Source organism: Natrix helvetica (genome assembly GCF_964273705.1).
Source record: "Natrix helvetica genome assembly, chromosome: 1".
NCBI lineage: Eukaryota > Metazoa > Chordata > Lepidosauria > Squamata > Natricidae > Natrix > Natrix helvetica.
The window spans coordinates 305,429,766-305,444,141 of NC_138548.1; the positions used below are offsets into that span (position 1 = coordinate 305,429,766).

Genomic DNA, 14,376 nt, shown 5'->3' on the forward strand with positions numbered 1-14,376 from the left:
TCACCCAATCAGCTTCTGTGTCTAAGGAAGAACTAGAACCGAGATCTTTTTTCACCTGTCCCAAAACAGCACCACACTATTTTTTATTTATTTATTTATTTATTTATTTATTTATTTATTTATTTATTTATTAGATTTTTAGACCGCCCCTCTCCCAAAAAGGGACTCGGGGCGGTGTACAGTCAATACAATAAAACCAGTCATAATAATTAAATACATTTAAGCTACATTTAAGATACATTTGGAGGGGGAGATAGGCTGTACTAAGAAATAAATAATTCTAATCCTAAAAACATCACAATTAAAAACCCCAAACCCTAAAATAAAATAAATCCCTGGGAGGTAAAACTAAGAAAGTGCCAGGCCAGCTGATTGAAATAGGTGAGTCTTTAACTTTTGCCGGAAGGAACGGAGGTCGGTGGTAGTTCGAATGTCTGGGGGGAGGTCATTCCAGAGGGTTGGGCCCATCACAGAGAAGGATCTACTCCTAGGTGTCGCCCGCTGGCATTGCCTAGCAGACGGCACCAGGAGGAGCCCCTCCCTGTGTGAGCGGATAGGTCGCAGGGACGTGTGTGGTAGGATGCGATCCTGCAGATAACTAGGTCCTCTGCCATGGAGCGCTTTAAAGATGGTGATCAATACCTTGAAACGCACCCGAAAGGCCACAGGTAGCCAGTGCAGCTCGCGCAGGAGAGGTGTTACGTGGGAGTAACGTGTACTTCCCATAATAACCCGCGCGGCTGCGTTCTGAACTAGCTGCAGTCTCCGGATGCGTCCCAAGGGAAGCCCCATGTAGAGGGCATTGCAGTAGTCCAGGCGAGACGTCACCAGCGCATGAGTGACCGTGCGCAGGGCACTCCGGTCCAGTAGGGGGCGCAATTGGCGCACCAGGCGAACCTGGTGGAACGCCCCCCTTGCCACGGCTGCCACATGGTCCTCCATTGACAGCCGGGCATCAAGGAGGACGCCCAAATTGCGCGCCCGCTCCACAGGGGACAATTGTTCGCCCCCTATGGCCAGCGATGGAGTCAGCTGGCTGAACCGAGGTGCCGGTAACCACAGCCACTCGGTCTTGGAGGGGTTGAGTTTGAGTCTGTTGTCCCCCATCCAGACCCCGACGGCTTCCAAACACCGGGACATCACTTCGACAGCCTCGTTGGGGTGGTTTGGGGTTGAAATATACAGCTGAGTATCATCAGCGTAAAGATGGTACTCAACCCCAAAACCACGGATGATCTCACCCAGCGGCTTCACATATGCGTTGAACAGGAGAGGCGAGAGGACCGACCCCTGTGGCACCCCACAAGTGAGTGGCCTCAGGGACGACCTCTGCCCCCCTGTCAACACACATTGCTTCCGGTCGGAGAGGTAGGAGCCGAACCACCGCAAAACGGTGCCTAAAGACAGAGTATAGGAATATAGGAAAAACCATTAACTGCATATCAATCCAAAACATTTATTGTATTTCGCAATTAATTTCAGAAAGTCAATTTTAATATGTTATTTGACTTCAGTAGATCTAATAGATTTTTGCAAAAATAAGTTAACCATTCCCATTTATCATTGGGTGTGTCTCATAGTCTCATCTTACTTCATGACACCTCATCTCTAACAACAACAACAACAACAACAACACTTTGGTGGAGTTATCTTCAAAGCTGTAACCTGAGAACAGGGCACATGAAAAGAATGACAGGGAGCAGAAACATTATTGTTTAAGACACAGTGATTCCACAGTGTGACTGCTTGATATGGCAATGGCTTCTCCAGTGTTAGCAAAAACTACCCTGATTTTTTAAAAATAATATTACAACAGCTGTGACTCTCCTCATCACTACACATAAAAAGCCAGTTATTAGGCATATTGTTGGAAATATCAGATGTTGCAAGTGAAGGGCTCATTAGAAATCTGATGCAAGCTTTTGATTTAAGGTGCCTTAACTCGTCACTAATACCAGAAAGACTGTCAGATATAAAACTTCTCTAGATATTCCTAAGCAATATGAGAAGATGACTAAGGAATTCCCATTTTTCCAAGTTATTTACATAATTAAGAAATGTGAAATAAAGCAATGAAATTCTGAAACACATGACATGATTGTTAGAAAAAAAAATCATACCAAGGAATGTTCAATAATCAGGTTTCTATACTCAACTCACTCCCAAAATGATACAATATATCTGGAGGGATAAGATGTATTAGATTGTTAAGAAACCACTTAAGGAAAGGCCTTGCAATGTTGTTATATGCCTCATTTGCTAGGATCAAAAGTGTTAAATCTGAGCTGCACTGAAATGATATCTTCTTTTGTCCATAGGGTGCTTTTTCAAGAGGCAACTAGACTTTCATGTTTTTGTTTGAAGACATTTCGCTTTTCATCCAAGAAGCTTCTTCAGCTCAGAGATCTGAGTTGAAGAAGCTTCTTGGATGAGAAGCGAAAGTCGGCAAAGAAAAACAAGAAAGCTTAGTTGTCTCGTGAAAAAGCACTTTGGGACAACCATAGCCTGGATGACCAAAAATCTCCATAGGTATCTTCCTTTACAGAATCCAAATCGCATTGTTGCAATAGGTTTCCCCCCCACTGCAAATATCAAGCAATACATCATGAAGATGTTTGGAAATGCACTGACACTTCAACATAAATTATGGTGTTTCCATATGTAATGGAAGACAAATAACTGCTGACCCGAATGTCCATTATTTAAATCTTACTATAGCTGTTAAATATACCCCAACATTAGATTTGCATTCCTTTCTGCATTTGTAATTTCTATAACTGCTTTAATTTTTCTGAAAATATTTTATCACCCTTGCACCAAAAATATTAAATTCAATTTCTTAATGACACATTTTAATGTGTTGGGTTCAACCTTTAGACACCAACCTATATTAGGTTGAAGTTGATGTCTCATCTGTTACAAATTAACATGGTTCTTAGGAGGCCCATTTCTATGTTACCTAGCACACCTACTGTATCTATCTATCTACGTAGTGTCTTATATAAAAATATAAAGGCATCTTTCAGGCTGTAATTTCCACTTTGATTCTGTTCATCATTCAATACAGGATGTGTAGTTTGAGTTGAGCTCTGCTGATAAACAGTTGAACATGATCCAGGAGAGAAACAGCAGATAACTCTTAATTGAGACATTTTTCTTCTTCTTCTTCAGAAAACCTATCTAGCCTCCAGCCTACCTGTTTATGAAGAAATCAATGGAGTCTGAGCAATGTCACTTTTCTGTGGCTTTATTCTTTAGATCAAATGAATGCTTTATTTTGGATACTGATTAGGAAAGCTAGAGTAAAAGTTCCTGTTATGTTTCTTTTAATTACATAACTTATTATTATTTTAGCTGATTCTTCTCTCAGAGAAGCATGGATCCAGATGGACATTGCACACACACACATAATATTCTGTCTCTGTATTCTCACCCTAGTTGTAAATAGGAAAAATGTTATCCATCTGCACAATCCATCTTGAATTTCAAAAAGCCAAGTTTGCAGCTGGGGATAGCATAATTAGTCTGTACACCATATTCTGAACAGTTCAAATCAGAACTTTGTTCCTAGATCAAGGAGTGAGAATACCATTCACAACAAGGGAAGCCACATTACAAAAAAAAACTTTGCAGATATTATTGAAACTATTCTCTGTTCCAGAGTAAGAAGGATTTCCTCTGGTAATATGTTATTTGGCCTCAAATAATTGCCTTATCATGTAATCCACCATCCACAAGAAACATTTTTTTATGCAAATATAAAGCTTTGAAGCATTTATTGTCAACTCTCAGTAACATGTGGAAAACTTCAAACGAACAGCAGAGTTGTTTATTATCAGCACTCCTAATTATTCTCCTTCTAGATGAGAAGGATGCATTCTGGGATGCTGATTAGGATACACATTTTAATTTTTAAAATATATTCATTATAACAGGTACTGCATGCCTTTTGATCACATTAACAAGCAGTTTCTTCATTCTTCTCCCAGGTGCATATTATCCACATTTACAAATAACAATGCAATATATAATCCTGAGAAGTTGCCAAATCATTCAGACATTCTTTTCTTTAAAAGAAAATATGAAGTATGGGATAGGAAATTGCTAGATATGCTGCTAGTGGACAGTTAATGAAGGAAAAAGACAAAGCTGCTTTGGCATCCTGAGGGCTGAATGAATGTGCTTTCTTTTATAATGTATTAAGAGTCTGACATCCTCATTACTCTAGAAGGTTTATTTATAAAGATATACCAAATTACTGTTTCAACAGTTTCCTTGTCAATTCTCAAGAGGAATGTAAAGAGCCTTAGTATTTTTTGGAAAGTTGTTATACTCCCTGTTTTTTCCATTCCAGCTTAGACTTTATGCTATGCTATGAAAGTGCATACTTCATTCAGTGCTTTCCCTGGACTCTTGTTAAAGAGGAAAGTGGAGTAATATCCATCCATCAATGGCCATTCCAGTTCCCATTGCAAACACTTCTCCAGAATAACACCAGAACACCACCAGAACCATACCAGCCACCAGAAGTCTTCTTCGGTCACTAAATTACAATCATAGCTATCAACCACTGCTTGGTCAAGATTTAAGCAGCACTGCAGTAGCTCTTAAAAGTTACAGAGTAGGAAAAAAATTTCTGTAAGGTAATTTAGACTCAACTTAATCCATATATTATGCTACAATTTACATTTCTATTGTTTAAACAAATACTACCAATGTTGTAGCAATAATATGGAGAGGAGTCAAGGATGGGAAACCAAGAGCAAATGAAAATAATTTATACATCATTTAGATTTTGATTAATCTAGCTCTAAAAAATGAAATAATTCTAACTTTTTTCAAAATCACCAGAGATGCAAGTCCTAATGTACTATTACATAAAATGTACTATTTGTGTACAGATAATAATCTGAAAGCTCTTTATAATCATAGATCACAGTAAAAATTTACATGTAAACATATGCTCCTGCTCATTTTGACATATTCATTCATTTAATTTATTTGTTTAGTGTATGTTTTTGGAACTTCAAATATGGAAGTTAAAAGAGGATATGGCCAGAAGAAAAAGAATAGATAGATAGATAGATAGATAGATAGATAGATAGATAGATAGATAGATAGATAGATAGATGATGGATGGATGGACGGACGGACGGACAGACAGACAGACAGACAGACGGGATGGATGGACGGACGGACGGACAGAGAGATAGATATCATTTTATGACCAATGTGCACATTTACAACAACAAAAATATGTAAATTATTAGTGTCTGGTCACTTTCAGGCCACAGCTGCAAGGGGGCCAGAAGAAGAAGAATCCAATAAGCTAATTAAGGTCACAAAGCTTGTCAGCTTGTTAACTTGTGGTTATGACTTTTTAGGGATGTCATGAGCAGCAAAGCAGGTCAGAAAGAGATACTTTCTTTAAATAATGTTCTCCCCCTCCCCTGCAAGGTAACAGAGGCTTTCAATCATGGGGTTTGCTTATCATGTTGCTTAGTGACCCTTGAAATCAATAAAAAAGGTCTACCTGTATCTTCAAGAAAGCAATGACTTCACTAATGTTTGTAACATTCTCTGGCAATCAGTTTCTGAATATGGGGGTGGGGGTGGGTGAATAAGGCTCTGAAGCGCTGAAATTTCTAATGTCTGGTGTGACTTCTGACAATATCTCCTTTTGATACTATCCAGAAAGGCAAGCAGAGAAATGTTAAAATCAGTCTTATATTTTATATTGCAGACTTTATGCTTAAATTCAAACCTTCTATTTTAAACTAAAAAGGGACTAACTCACTGTATTCAATGTTTTAAAATTTAAATTTTGTACATATGACATATAACAAAGTATAATTCAACTTCCAAATAAACAATTTATCTCAAGGTGCAAGAATTGTTGGTTCTTAATCAAAGCATGTGTTTCTGTCATTAGCTTATTAACATTTTGGATGGACATACTTTAAGAATATAGTCATGTATAATATTAGCAAGAAAAAATTGCCTAAGGATCATTTCCCTCAAAGGATCATTAATAAGTATTAATTAATATTTAATGCACTTATGTGCTATGTATTAAATATTTGTTTGCATGTGTTATCTTGTAACACATAAATCTTTTGTAAGTCTTTTGTTTAAAAAGTAATATTTAAAAATACTTGATATTTGCTGTAGGATGCTCTTTGTTAGGGATGTATATTTCTACATAGTAAACTACTATATTTTTATACTATTCAGTGTCTCTGTATGCTGGTTTGTCCATGTTATTCCATATCACTCTCATTACGCTTCTCTGCATACTCGCTCTTCTAACGGGGAGCTTAATTACTTAACACTCTTCATTTCACATAACTAAGAGTACATTCTCTAGCAGTAGAAAGGTGTATTCCTAAATGAATGCAAATAGTTAATCTATGAGGTAAATGAACAAAAATGGTTAAATGCTTACTTATATTAAGATAAGAAGTTTGGGTATTTCCATTATTTGTTATTTTACTATGTATGTTAAGAATAGAAGGAATCACATATCTAATTTTCCTTAAAAAAACAGGAAAATCTATTTGATAGAATTTGCTGCAATATAAGTTACTTTTTATTAGCTTTGCTTAGGAAGTAATTTTAAATCAATAGCATTGTTGATATTTTGGTAAAAGCAATACAGTTATATTACAATTAATAGAAAAATAAAACAATGACAAACAATTACACAGTTTGATATGTATAAAGTACAATCATATAAGACAATTTGAGGACATTCAGTTTTAGGCAACTATTTCAGTGACATTGTCTCCCTAGCTCATACTTTAATTCTTCTCTATAATATGATTTCAGTCAAGCATTTATTTGTTTATTTAATTTTTATACCCAAGTCTAATTATTAGGATGGAAACACAAAGTAGAGATTATCACTTCAGAAAGGGGCAAATGAGAGAATCAAACTCATAAAATATGGGGGACCATGGTAAATGTTTTCCTCTAGAATTCCTCAAAAAATTAATGAAACAAGCAATCTTAACATTATTTCTGTGTATTCCGTTCTACCAACTGACAATAGTACTCAGTAGTCCAGGGGTGTCCAAACTTGGAAACTTTAAGACTTGTGGACTTCAACTTCCAGAATTCCCCAGCCAGCATGGCTGGCTGGGGAATTCTGGGAGTTGAAGTCCACAAGTCTTAAAAGTTCCCAAGTTTGGACACCCCTGCAGTAGTCTTAACAGAAACCATGCCATATGTCTTAATTGGTCATCATTTAATTACAGGTGGTACTCAACCATTTATTCAGCAACCATTTGAACTTAGCAACAGTGCTGAGTGACCCGGTACTTAGGACCAGTTGTCAAAGTTCTGACCAGGGTCATATAATCACCATTTGCCACCTTTACTGCTGGCTTCCAACAAGCAAAGCGAACGGGAAAGCTGGTAGGAGGCCACAAATGACGACCACATGACACTGTACTTGACAATGATGTGAGATCCACTTCATGTTGGCAACCAGAAGTGCCAAAAAATGCTGTCTCCAAGGAGAACGGTGGTGTGACATTTCACTTTATGACTCTCTTGCTTAGTAATGGAAATTCGCGAGTCAATTGCAGTTGTTAAAAAAGGACTACTTATGCTACAGTTCCATCTACCAAACTGACCATGAACACTTTGGTCCATCTCCTAATTCCATAAAGCAACTAATTCCATAGTTAGCAGTCTAACTCCACCTATAATTACTTATCCTAAAACTAAAAAAGATGACCAGTGAAATTTTGAGAAGCCTGACTGCGCTCTGCTAAGTTCACATGCCTTAACCGACAAAACCCATTACATCCAATTCCCAGAATCAGCACGAAGAACAAAAAGAGAAAAGAAAAGCAAGTGAATGAATTCTGCTTTCTGGTTCCTTCTTTTAAAAATCTGGAGTGTTTCATATCTCCTCCCCAAGAACTGAGTCATAAAAGACTCATTATAGTTCTGTTGTGTGCTCCTCCTCCTTCTAATCCTTTTATTAAAACAGAGTATTCTCAATTCTTATGCTAATACAATTGAAATATAATTCTTACATTCTTGGCATTTCTTTTTTACGCTGTGTTGATTCAGGATATTTCTGACTTTCTTTAGTAGAGTTCATGACAAGTTAACCCAGCTCAGTACCAAGGCCTGCAACCAGCATTGTTTTGCCTCTGTTCAGAAACTGCAGCATGGTCTTTGCCTTTAACAAGCATCAGACTATTAAATTTCACACTTATTAAATGTCTGTAGTAAAATTGCAAGATTTTATTAACTGCAGTGAGAAAAACAGTTATTGCAGGCAAAGTAATTCTATTACAAAATTAAAACTATTAAATAACTGTGAGATGCAAACATTGAAACAAAATTGCATTTAACTTGCATAGGAAATTAAATAAGTATAAAGCAAATAATCTTTAACATACCAAAAATGCCTATTATTTATAGAAATGTAATATAAAAATATTTAATTATAACTAAAATATACTGTAAGCTTAAAATATGAATTAATATTGACCTCGTACTACTTTCAAGCTATTTACTCATTTAAACTATTAGTAATTAAGACATCAAAGGATGCACAAGAATACTGTTCTTTCATTATTCCACTCAATTTTATTTTTGAGATGGGATATATTCATGTCTTCATTAACCACAAACATATTTATCATGCTATTAATATTCTGATTCTTATTAATGTTAAATTTTCCACTAAGTATTTTTTAAAAGATTCCTGCAACATAGAACAATTTTATGTCCTTTGAGGTGATAGAGATGTATCGCAGAAGCCTTAAGGAAAGCATTTTGTTTGGAAAATTGAAGAAATTGAAGTCAATATAGTATATCAAAATGTTGTCCAGGTTAGAGATAGAGAAAATAATAAAATGGCTACAGAAACAATGATAATTTCTTCTTCTAATAAATAAGTTTTGGTATGCGAGTACTACTTATACCAACATGTTCCAGAACAATGTTATATCTGAACCTTGTAGAAATTCTGAACTATAATCAAAATCTAATCAAAGTATTTGATTTGTAGAGATTTGATTTGATTTGTAGAGATTTTATTTGATTTGCAGAACATCTGTATCTATAGCCTAGATATAGCTTTGTCTGGAGATGTCAGCAGCTTGAAATCAGATTGGAATGGAAAACTATTCTAGATTGCATTCTGGTTTATGAATAAATCAAATTACAGTTAAGAAATAGAAAAAAAATTGTTCTAATCTGAGACAAATAGTGACTTTTGGAAACTCTAATAGGATTTTTCCAGCCTTATTTAGTTGGGTAAGTCATGGTTTCTTTGAACATTTTCTAAAGTTGCTCAACTTCTAGTGTGACTTAATATTTCTGAGGTAATCTTTCAACTAACTTTCCTACAATCTCTCATGCCTCATTTCATATTTACAATAACATCCTTGACAGCTAGATTAAGTTGAAATACAGCTAATAGTATATCGTTAGCGAAATTGCCCCATGATTGATTTTTTATTACATCAACCAAGACATCCACTAATGGAATAGGAGTGAACAATACTGGTGATTCTTCCTGCCCCTGCAGATTGTACATTGGACATAGGAGACTACAAAGAGGAAGGAACATTGTTTTCCCTAATTCACTGGCAAGTTACCTTACATTAAGACCAATGTTCAACTATTGGAATTAATCCTATCTTGTTTCCGTAACCATGATTATATCACACTTACTTTAATTCCTCATGACTGCAGCACATTTCGCTTGTTACCTATACCTCATATATTAAAATAGAGATATTTAAGACAGTGAATTAGATTCCTTGGGTCCTCTTTCCCTTTTTCTTTATGCCCATATCCACTCCATCATTGGTGAACTAGTAATTTCCAAAGCACTTCCACTTTGCTGAATAGGCCTGCTGTTCAGATTAATCAGCCACAGCTACAAATCTATTTTCTCTCCTTACTGAGATAAATTCCATTTCTGCAAAGCAGCCCTTCCTCCTGGAAGTTCATACACTTACTGAAGTACTGAAACCTCTGTTGTAAGCAGGAATTAACATGATGCATGGTTCTTTCTTTTGCTGAACTGTAATGAGAATTATTTGATGAAAACCAACATGGGTTTGTCCACATGGATGAGTCTTGTCAGACTTTCCATCACATCTTAGAGTCAGGCACCTGAGAGATAATACACATGCTGAGATGTAATACCTAGATGACAAATGGGAAGTACTGTACTTCTCAAGAGGGCATAACTTATGAACTTCTTTCTCTGGGTGATTGGTGATGGATCTACATTGATCAGTTGGCAGAGCCTCAACTGTAAGAGTCTTCTGTAGCTCACTCATGTTTCTAGAAGCTTCTTTAAAGTCTGGATTTAAAAAAATAAGTATTTTATGTCAACAAGTTTTCAAAGTCTAGATATAAGAAGTGGCTGCCAAGATGTAGAGTAATGTTGATGTAGTGTCTTTTTGCAAGCCCCCTTCTTTCTCATCCTTAGAAGTTGTAAACATCATTGACCTTCTGTTTTTGGAAAGCATTAGAATCCACACATCTTTCTCTTGACAAGTGAGCTGAACATATAATATTCCAGCCTCCAGTTATAAATCTTTATATTAAGGACTTCCATAAGCTTGGTATTTAACAGCCTTCTTTGTTCTCGGGGAAGAAAGAAAACATGGCACATCTGTTGGAGGCAACTGTCAAAACCCCATTTTTGGCCAGGATGTCTTCTGTATTCACTGGACTAAGAAAGAAAAGAGGGAAAAGCAAATAGAATTCTTTCTTTCCCAGAATACACTAAGACAGTGCAATTGATCATCTGTTGAATCAAATGTTAGGCAGCTGGCTTCAGGTGATCAGATGAATTCCAATTACTCTACTTCTTATCTGCTTCCCAGAATGCACTAGGAATATGCAAGTGAACTTCTGGGGAAAAAAACTTCAGTTAAGAAGTGACATAGAAACATGTTTAATATGTATTATTTTAATTGTACGGTGTCGTTGTAGTTATGAGTGCAGTACTGCAGACTACTTCTGCTGACTGGTGGCTGACTGCAATTTGGCAGTTTGAATCTCACCAGGTTCAAGGTTGACTCAGCCTTCCATCCTTCCAAGGTGGGTAAAATAACGACCCAAATTGTTGGGGGCAATATGCTGACTCTGAAACTGCTTAGAGAGGGCTGTAAAGCACTGTGAAACAGTACATAAGTCTAAGTGCTAAGTGCTATTGCTACTAAGATGACATATCATTTATTGAGCATTCCTAGTTGGGCATAAATGACATTTTTGTTAACACCTATGGTGCTCGGTGAAATATAACATGATTAAAATTGCCAACTTAATTGGTCTGAATTGTCCTTTGTTTATCTCCATATGAGTCAACTTCTACACTAAATTTACACATTGGAAAGCAACCTAAGGGAACAGCCTTTTCTACAAATATTTTCAATGGTTAATCTACAAGACCAAACAGCTGCATACATTTAATCACTCAGCCAATTCACTTTAAAATATTGGTTTTCTTCAGTGCAAAATCATAAATTTTTCCCCCATACCATTCGGTGTTGCAAATGTATGCTCTATAGAGAAAAATTTGTATTTACTTTATTAAAAACGTTATTCTGTCAAGGGTTAGGGTTTCATTATAGTTTCTATTATATACCCCAAATTAAATGCAGATGTATTAAAGCTGAAATTAAAATAACAAATTAAAAGCCTATTTAAAATAGGTGCTTTTATACAATGTCTATCTTTCAGATTTTGATTTTAATTAAAAACAAAACTCCATAAAGGCTCCTCAATTCAGCAAAAAGTACAGTTCAGAAATCCAGAAAAACTACAGAGAAGGTATATGTTATTCTCAGTTGACATCAAAGCAACTGTAGGCAATTTTTTTCAAACAAACTCAGTTATGTGGGATCATGGATCATACAGAGGAAAACAGTCTCTGAAGTAACTTGCATCCAGTTGTATGCAGCTTGAATAATAATGATCAGAACTTGCATTTTGAGAGACAGTTTAGAATAGGGGTTAAGGCATCAGGTTAGACACTGGGAGACCCTGACTTTTACACTCTAACACAGCTGTGTGTGTTTGGATCAGTTACTTTCTCTCAACCCTAAGAAGAAGGCAATGGCAAACCACTTTTGAAATTGCTGTCAAGAAAATGAAGCGATGACACACAGAAAACAAAATGAACACAGACAAAAATCCCTGGCATTTCACCAAGAAACAAAGTAGTAATAAATGCAATTCAGTGCCTTTAGATGTGATACTATTATTTCTGAGTTCTTCTACAAATCACCATATCAGCTAATGGGTTTCTGAAGTAAATACAATGCTCAATGTAGAAAGAACTGCAATAGTCAGATCTTGAAGTCCCAAGCAAGTGTATCACAGATCTTTTTTTCTAGGAAAGAACAGTAAAGCAAAGTGAATATAAGGTGTTCCTAGTCATTGCCTCAATTTGTAAAACCTGAATCATCCAGAAGTGCACCAAACACAATTGTTGCTTTTCCTGGAATCATATTAGAAACAGGGAGACATACCACCTTTCTGCAATTATAATGCCTTATAATAAGCAATTCTGGCATTTCTGGATTCAATTGCTTTTTATTATTTACCTTCACACTCAGTACTTTCTGAACACACTCAAGAATTATTACCTGCCTCCTGTTAAAACCAACTCCAAGTCCATATTGAAAAGCACTGGAAACAAAATGAAATCCTAGTGTTGACTTTAACAGCTTCAAGGAAGAGTCAATAAAATCTGAACTATATTTTGGAGCTGAGAATGTTCAATGTAAACCAGAGTTTTCTCATTTTTTTGCAGAGAATGTAGAAAGTCTCCAAAATAATAATAAAATAAAGTTAGGCCACACCTACCTCAAGACAGATTGTTAAACATTCTAGAAAATTCTCATAGGAAATTTTTATAATGCACAAGAGAAACCAAAAAGACTCTTAAAGGAGAAATAATTCAAAAATAATGATGGGTCATCTTCTAATTACTAAATTGAAAAAGTGACTCATAAAGTGCAGAATATTCAGCTTCTGACAAGTTATATTAAAAATGTAAAGTTTAATTTCACTTATGAAAGAAGCATCATCTCCAATTTTTGATGAGGCATTCAAATCTTCAAGCATTTGTATCATGAATATGCAGAAATGTATTTAAAAGACCGTTGTATCCTCAAACATTGCATAAACAAATAATAAAGAATAAAATAACACTTTTCCAACATATGTTTCTAATCTCAACCTTGCTTACAGATACAAATCTTTTGCATATGGTCTCTACTGAAAAGAAAGAAAAAAGAAAGAAAGAAAAACTTAAGTAGAATAAGTAACTGTCACAATTGTTCAATATCAGAAGAACCCCAACACTTGATCTTAGCCAAAAAGGAAAGAAATCTGAGAATCATACCTGATGCTTCTTGAATTTTCACTTTCAGACCTGCAAAATAAATACATAATTTAATACTTATTAAAAATTTGCAGCAGATTCATTACATGCTAATTTACAACAATGATATTTCACTCAAAAGATCACTGTTTTTACAGTAGTAAAGTTGCAGTAGTAAGAGTGAACAATTAAAATAGATGCTTATTGTGATAAGCTTTAAGTATATGCATTTTAAAAACAAATATTACAATTAAAATTGGGATGAGTACAATTGAAGTAATACATCTAAACGTACTCTGTTCATTTTGTTTTGTTTTAACAATATATATTCAACAAGACTCCTTTAGCATCAGAATGTTAAATACTGTATACTGCTGTCCAACTCAGTAAGTAAAAGCATAATTCCAGATAGAGTATATAAATAGCTACGTATATATCTTTTTCCAGTTTTTAGTATGAATAGTTTATACTACAAAAAAAAAAAAAGATACATGGTATAGTCTAATGAGTCTTCACTTCTTAAAAATGACACTGTTTCTTAAAAGCTCATTAAACATTGAGAGTCAATGAATGTAATTAATTATTACTATTTCCTTCATGGATATCAGACTACATACAAGAAGTATAAAAATGAATATACACAAAGCAATACTTTAGAAAAAAGTAGTGTACTTTTTCCTTTTATGTTAGTAATGTTTCATACAGTATATAAATACCATTCATCCTAAGAAATCTTCTGATATAATTTAATGTCTTTAAAGCATTTTATTGCATAGGCTAAGCCAGCAGCAGGATTTAATTGAGTTCCAAGCACTGAAGCGAATTGCCGATACTCATAGCTGTCCATGGTCCTGCTGATACCAATTCAAGCAGATTACAGTCTGCTATGTAAGCAACAGCTGTTTTCTGAACTCCTCTCCTATTTCATTTTCATCATTTATGGCAAAGCCTTAAAGGTTTATGCTAAACTCACCAAGTCTCTCTTTTTCCAAAATAATGCA

The 14,376-nt window shown here is 35.4% G+C and overlaps 1 protein-coding gene across 8 annotated transcripts in view; it reads right to left on the reverse strand.

Moving 5' to 3' along the window:
- IQSEC1 (IQ motif and Sec7 domain ArfGEF 1) overlaps positions 1 to 14,376 on the reverse strand; it is a 333,281-nt gene that overhangs the window by 261,272 nt on the left and 57,633 nt on the right. For 7 of the 8 annotated variants that reach the window (XM_081968709.1, XM_081968707.1, XM_081968706.1 and 4 more), the window contains exon 2: positions 13,397 to 13,426. The exons of the other annotated variant lie outside the window; for it this stretch is intronic. In XM_081968709.1, the coding sequence (XP_081824835.1) occupies positions 13,397 to 13,426 (30 nt within the window). The remainder of the gene's footprint in view (positions 1 to 13,396; positions 13,427 to 14,376) is intronic. 8 annotated transcript variants of the gene reach the window in all.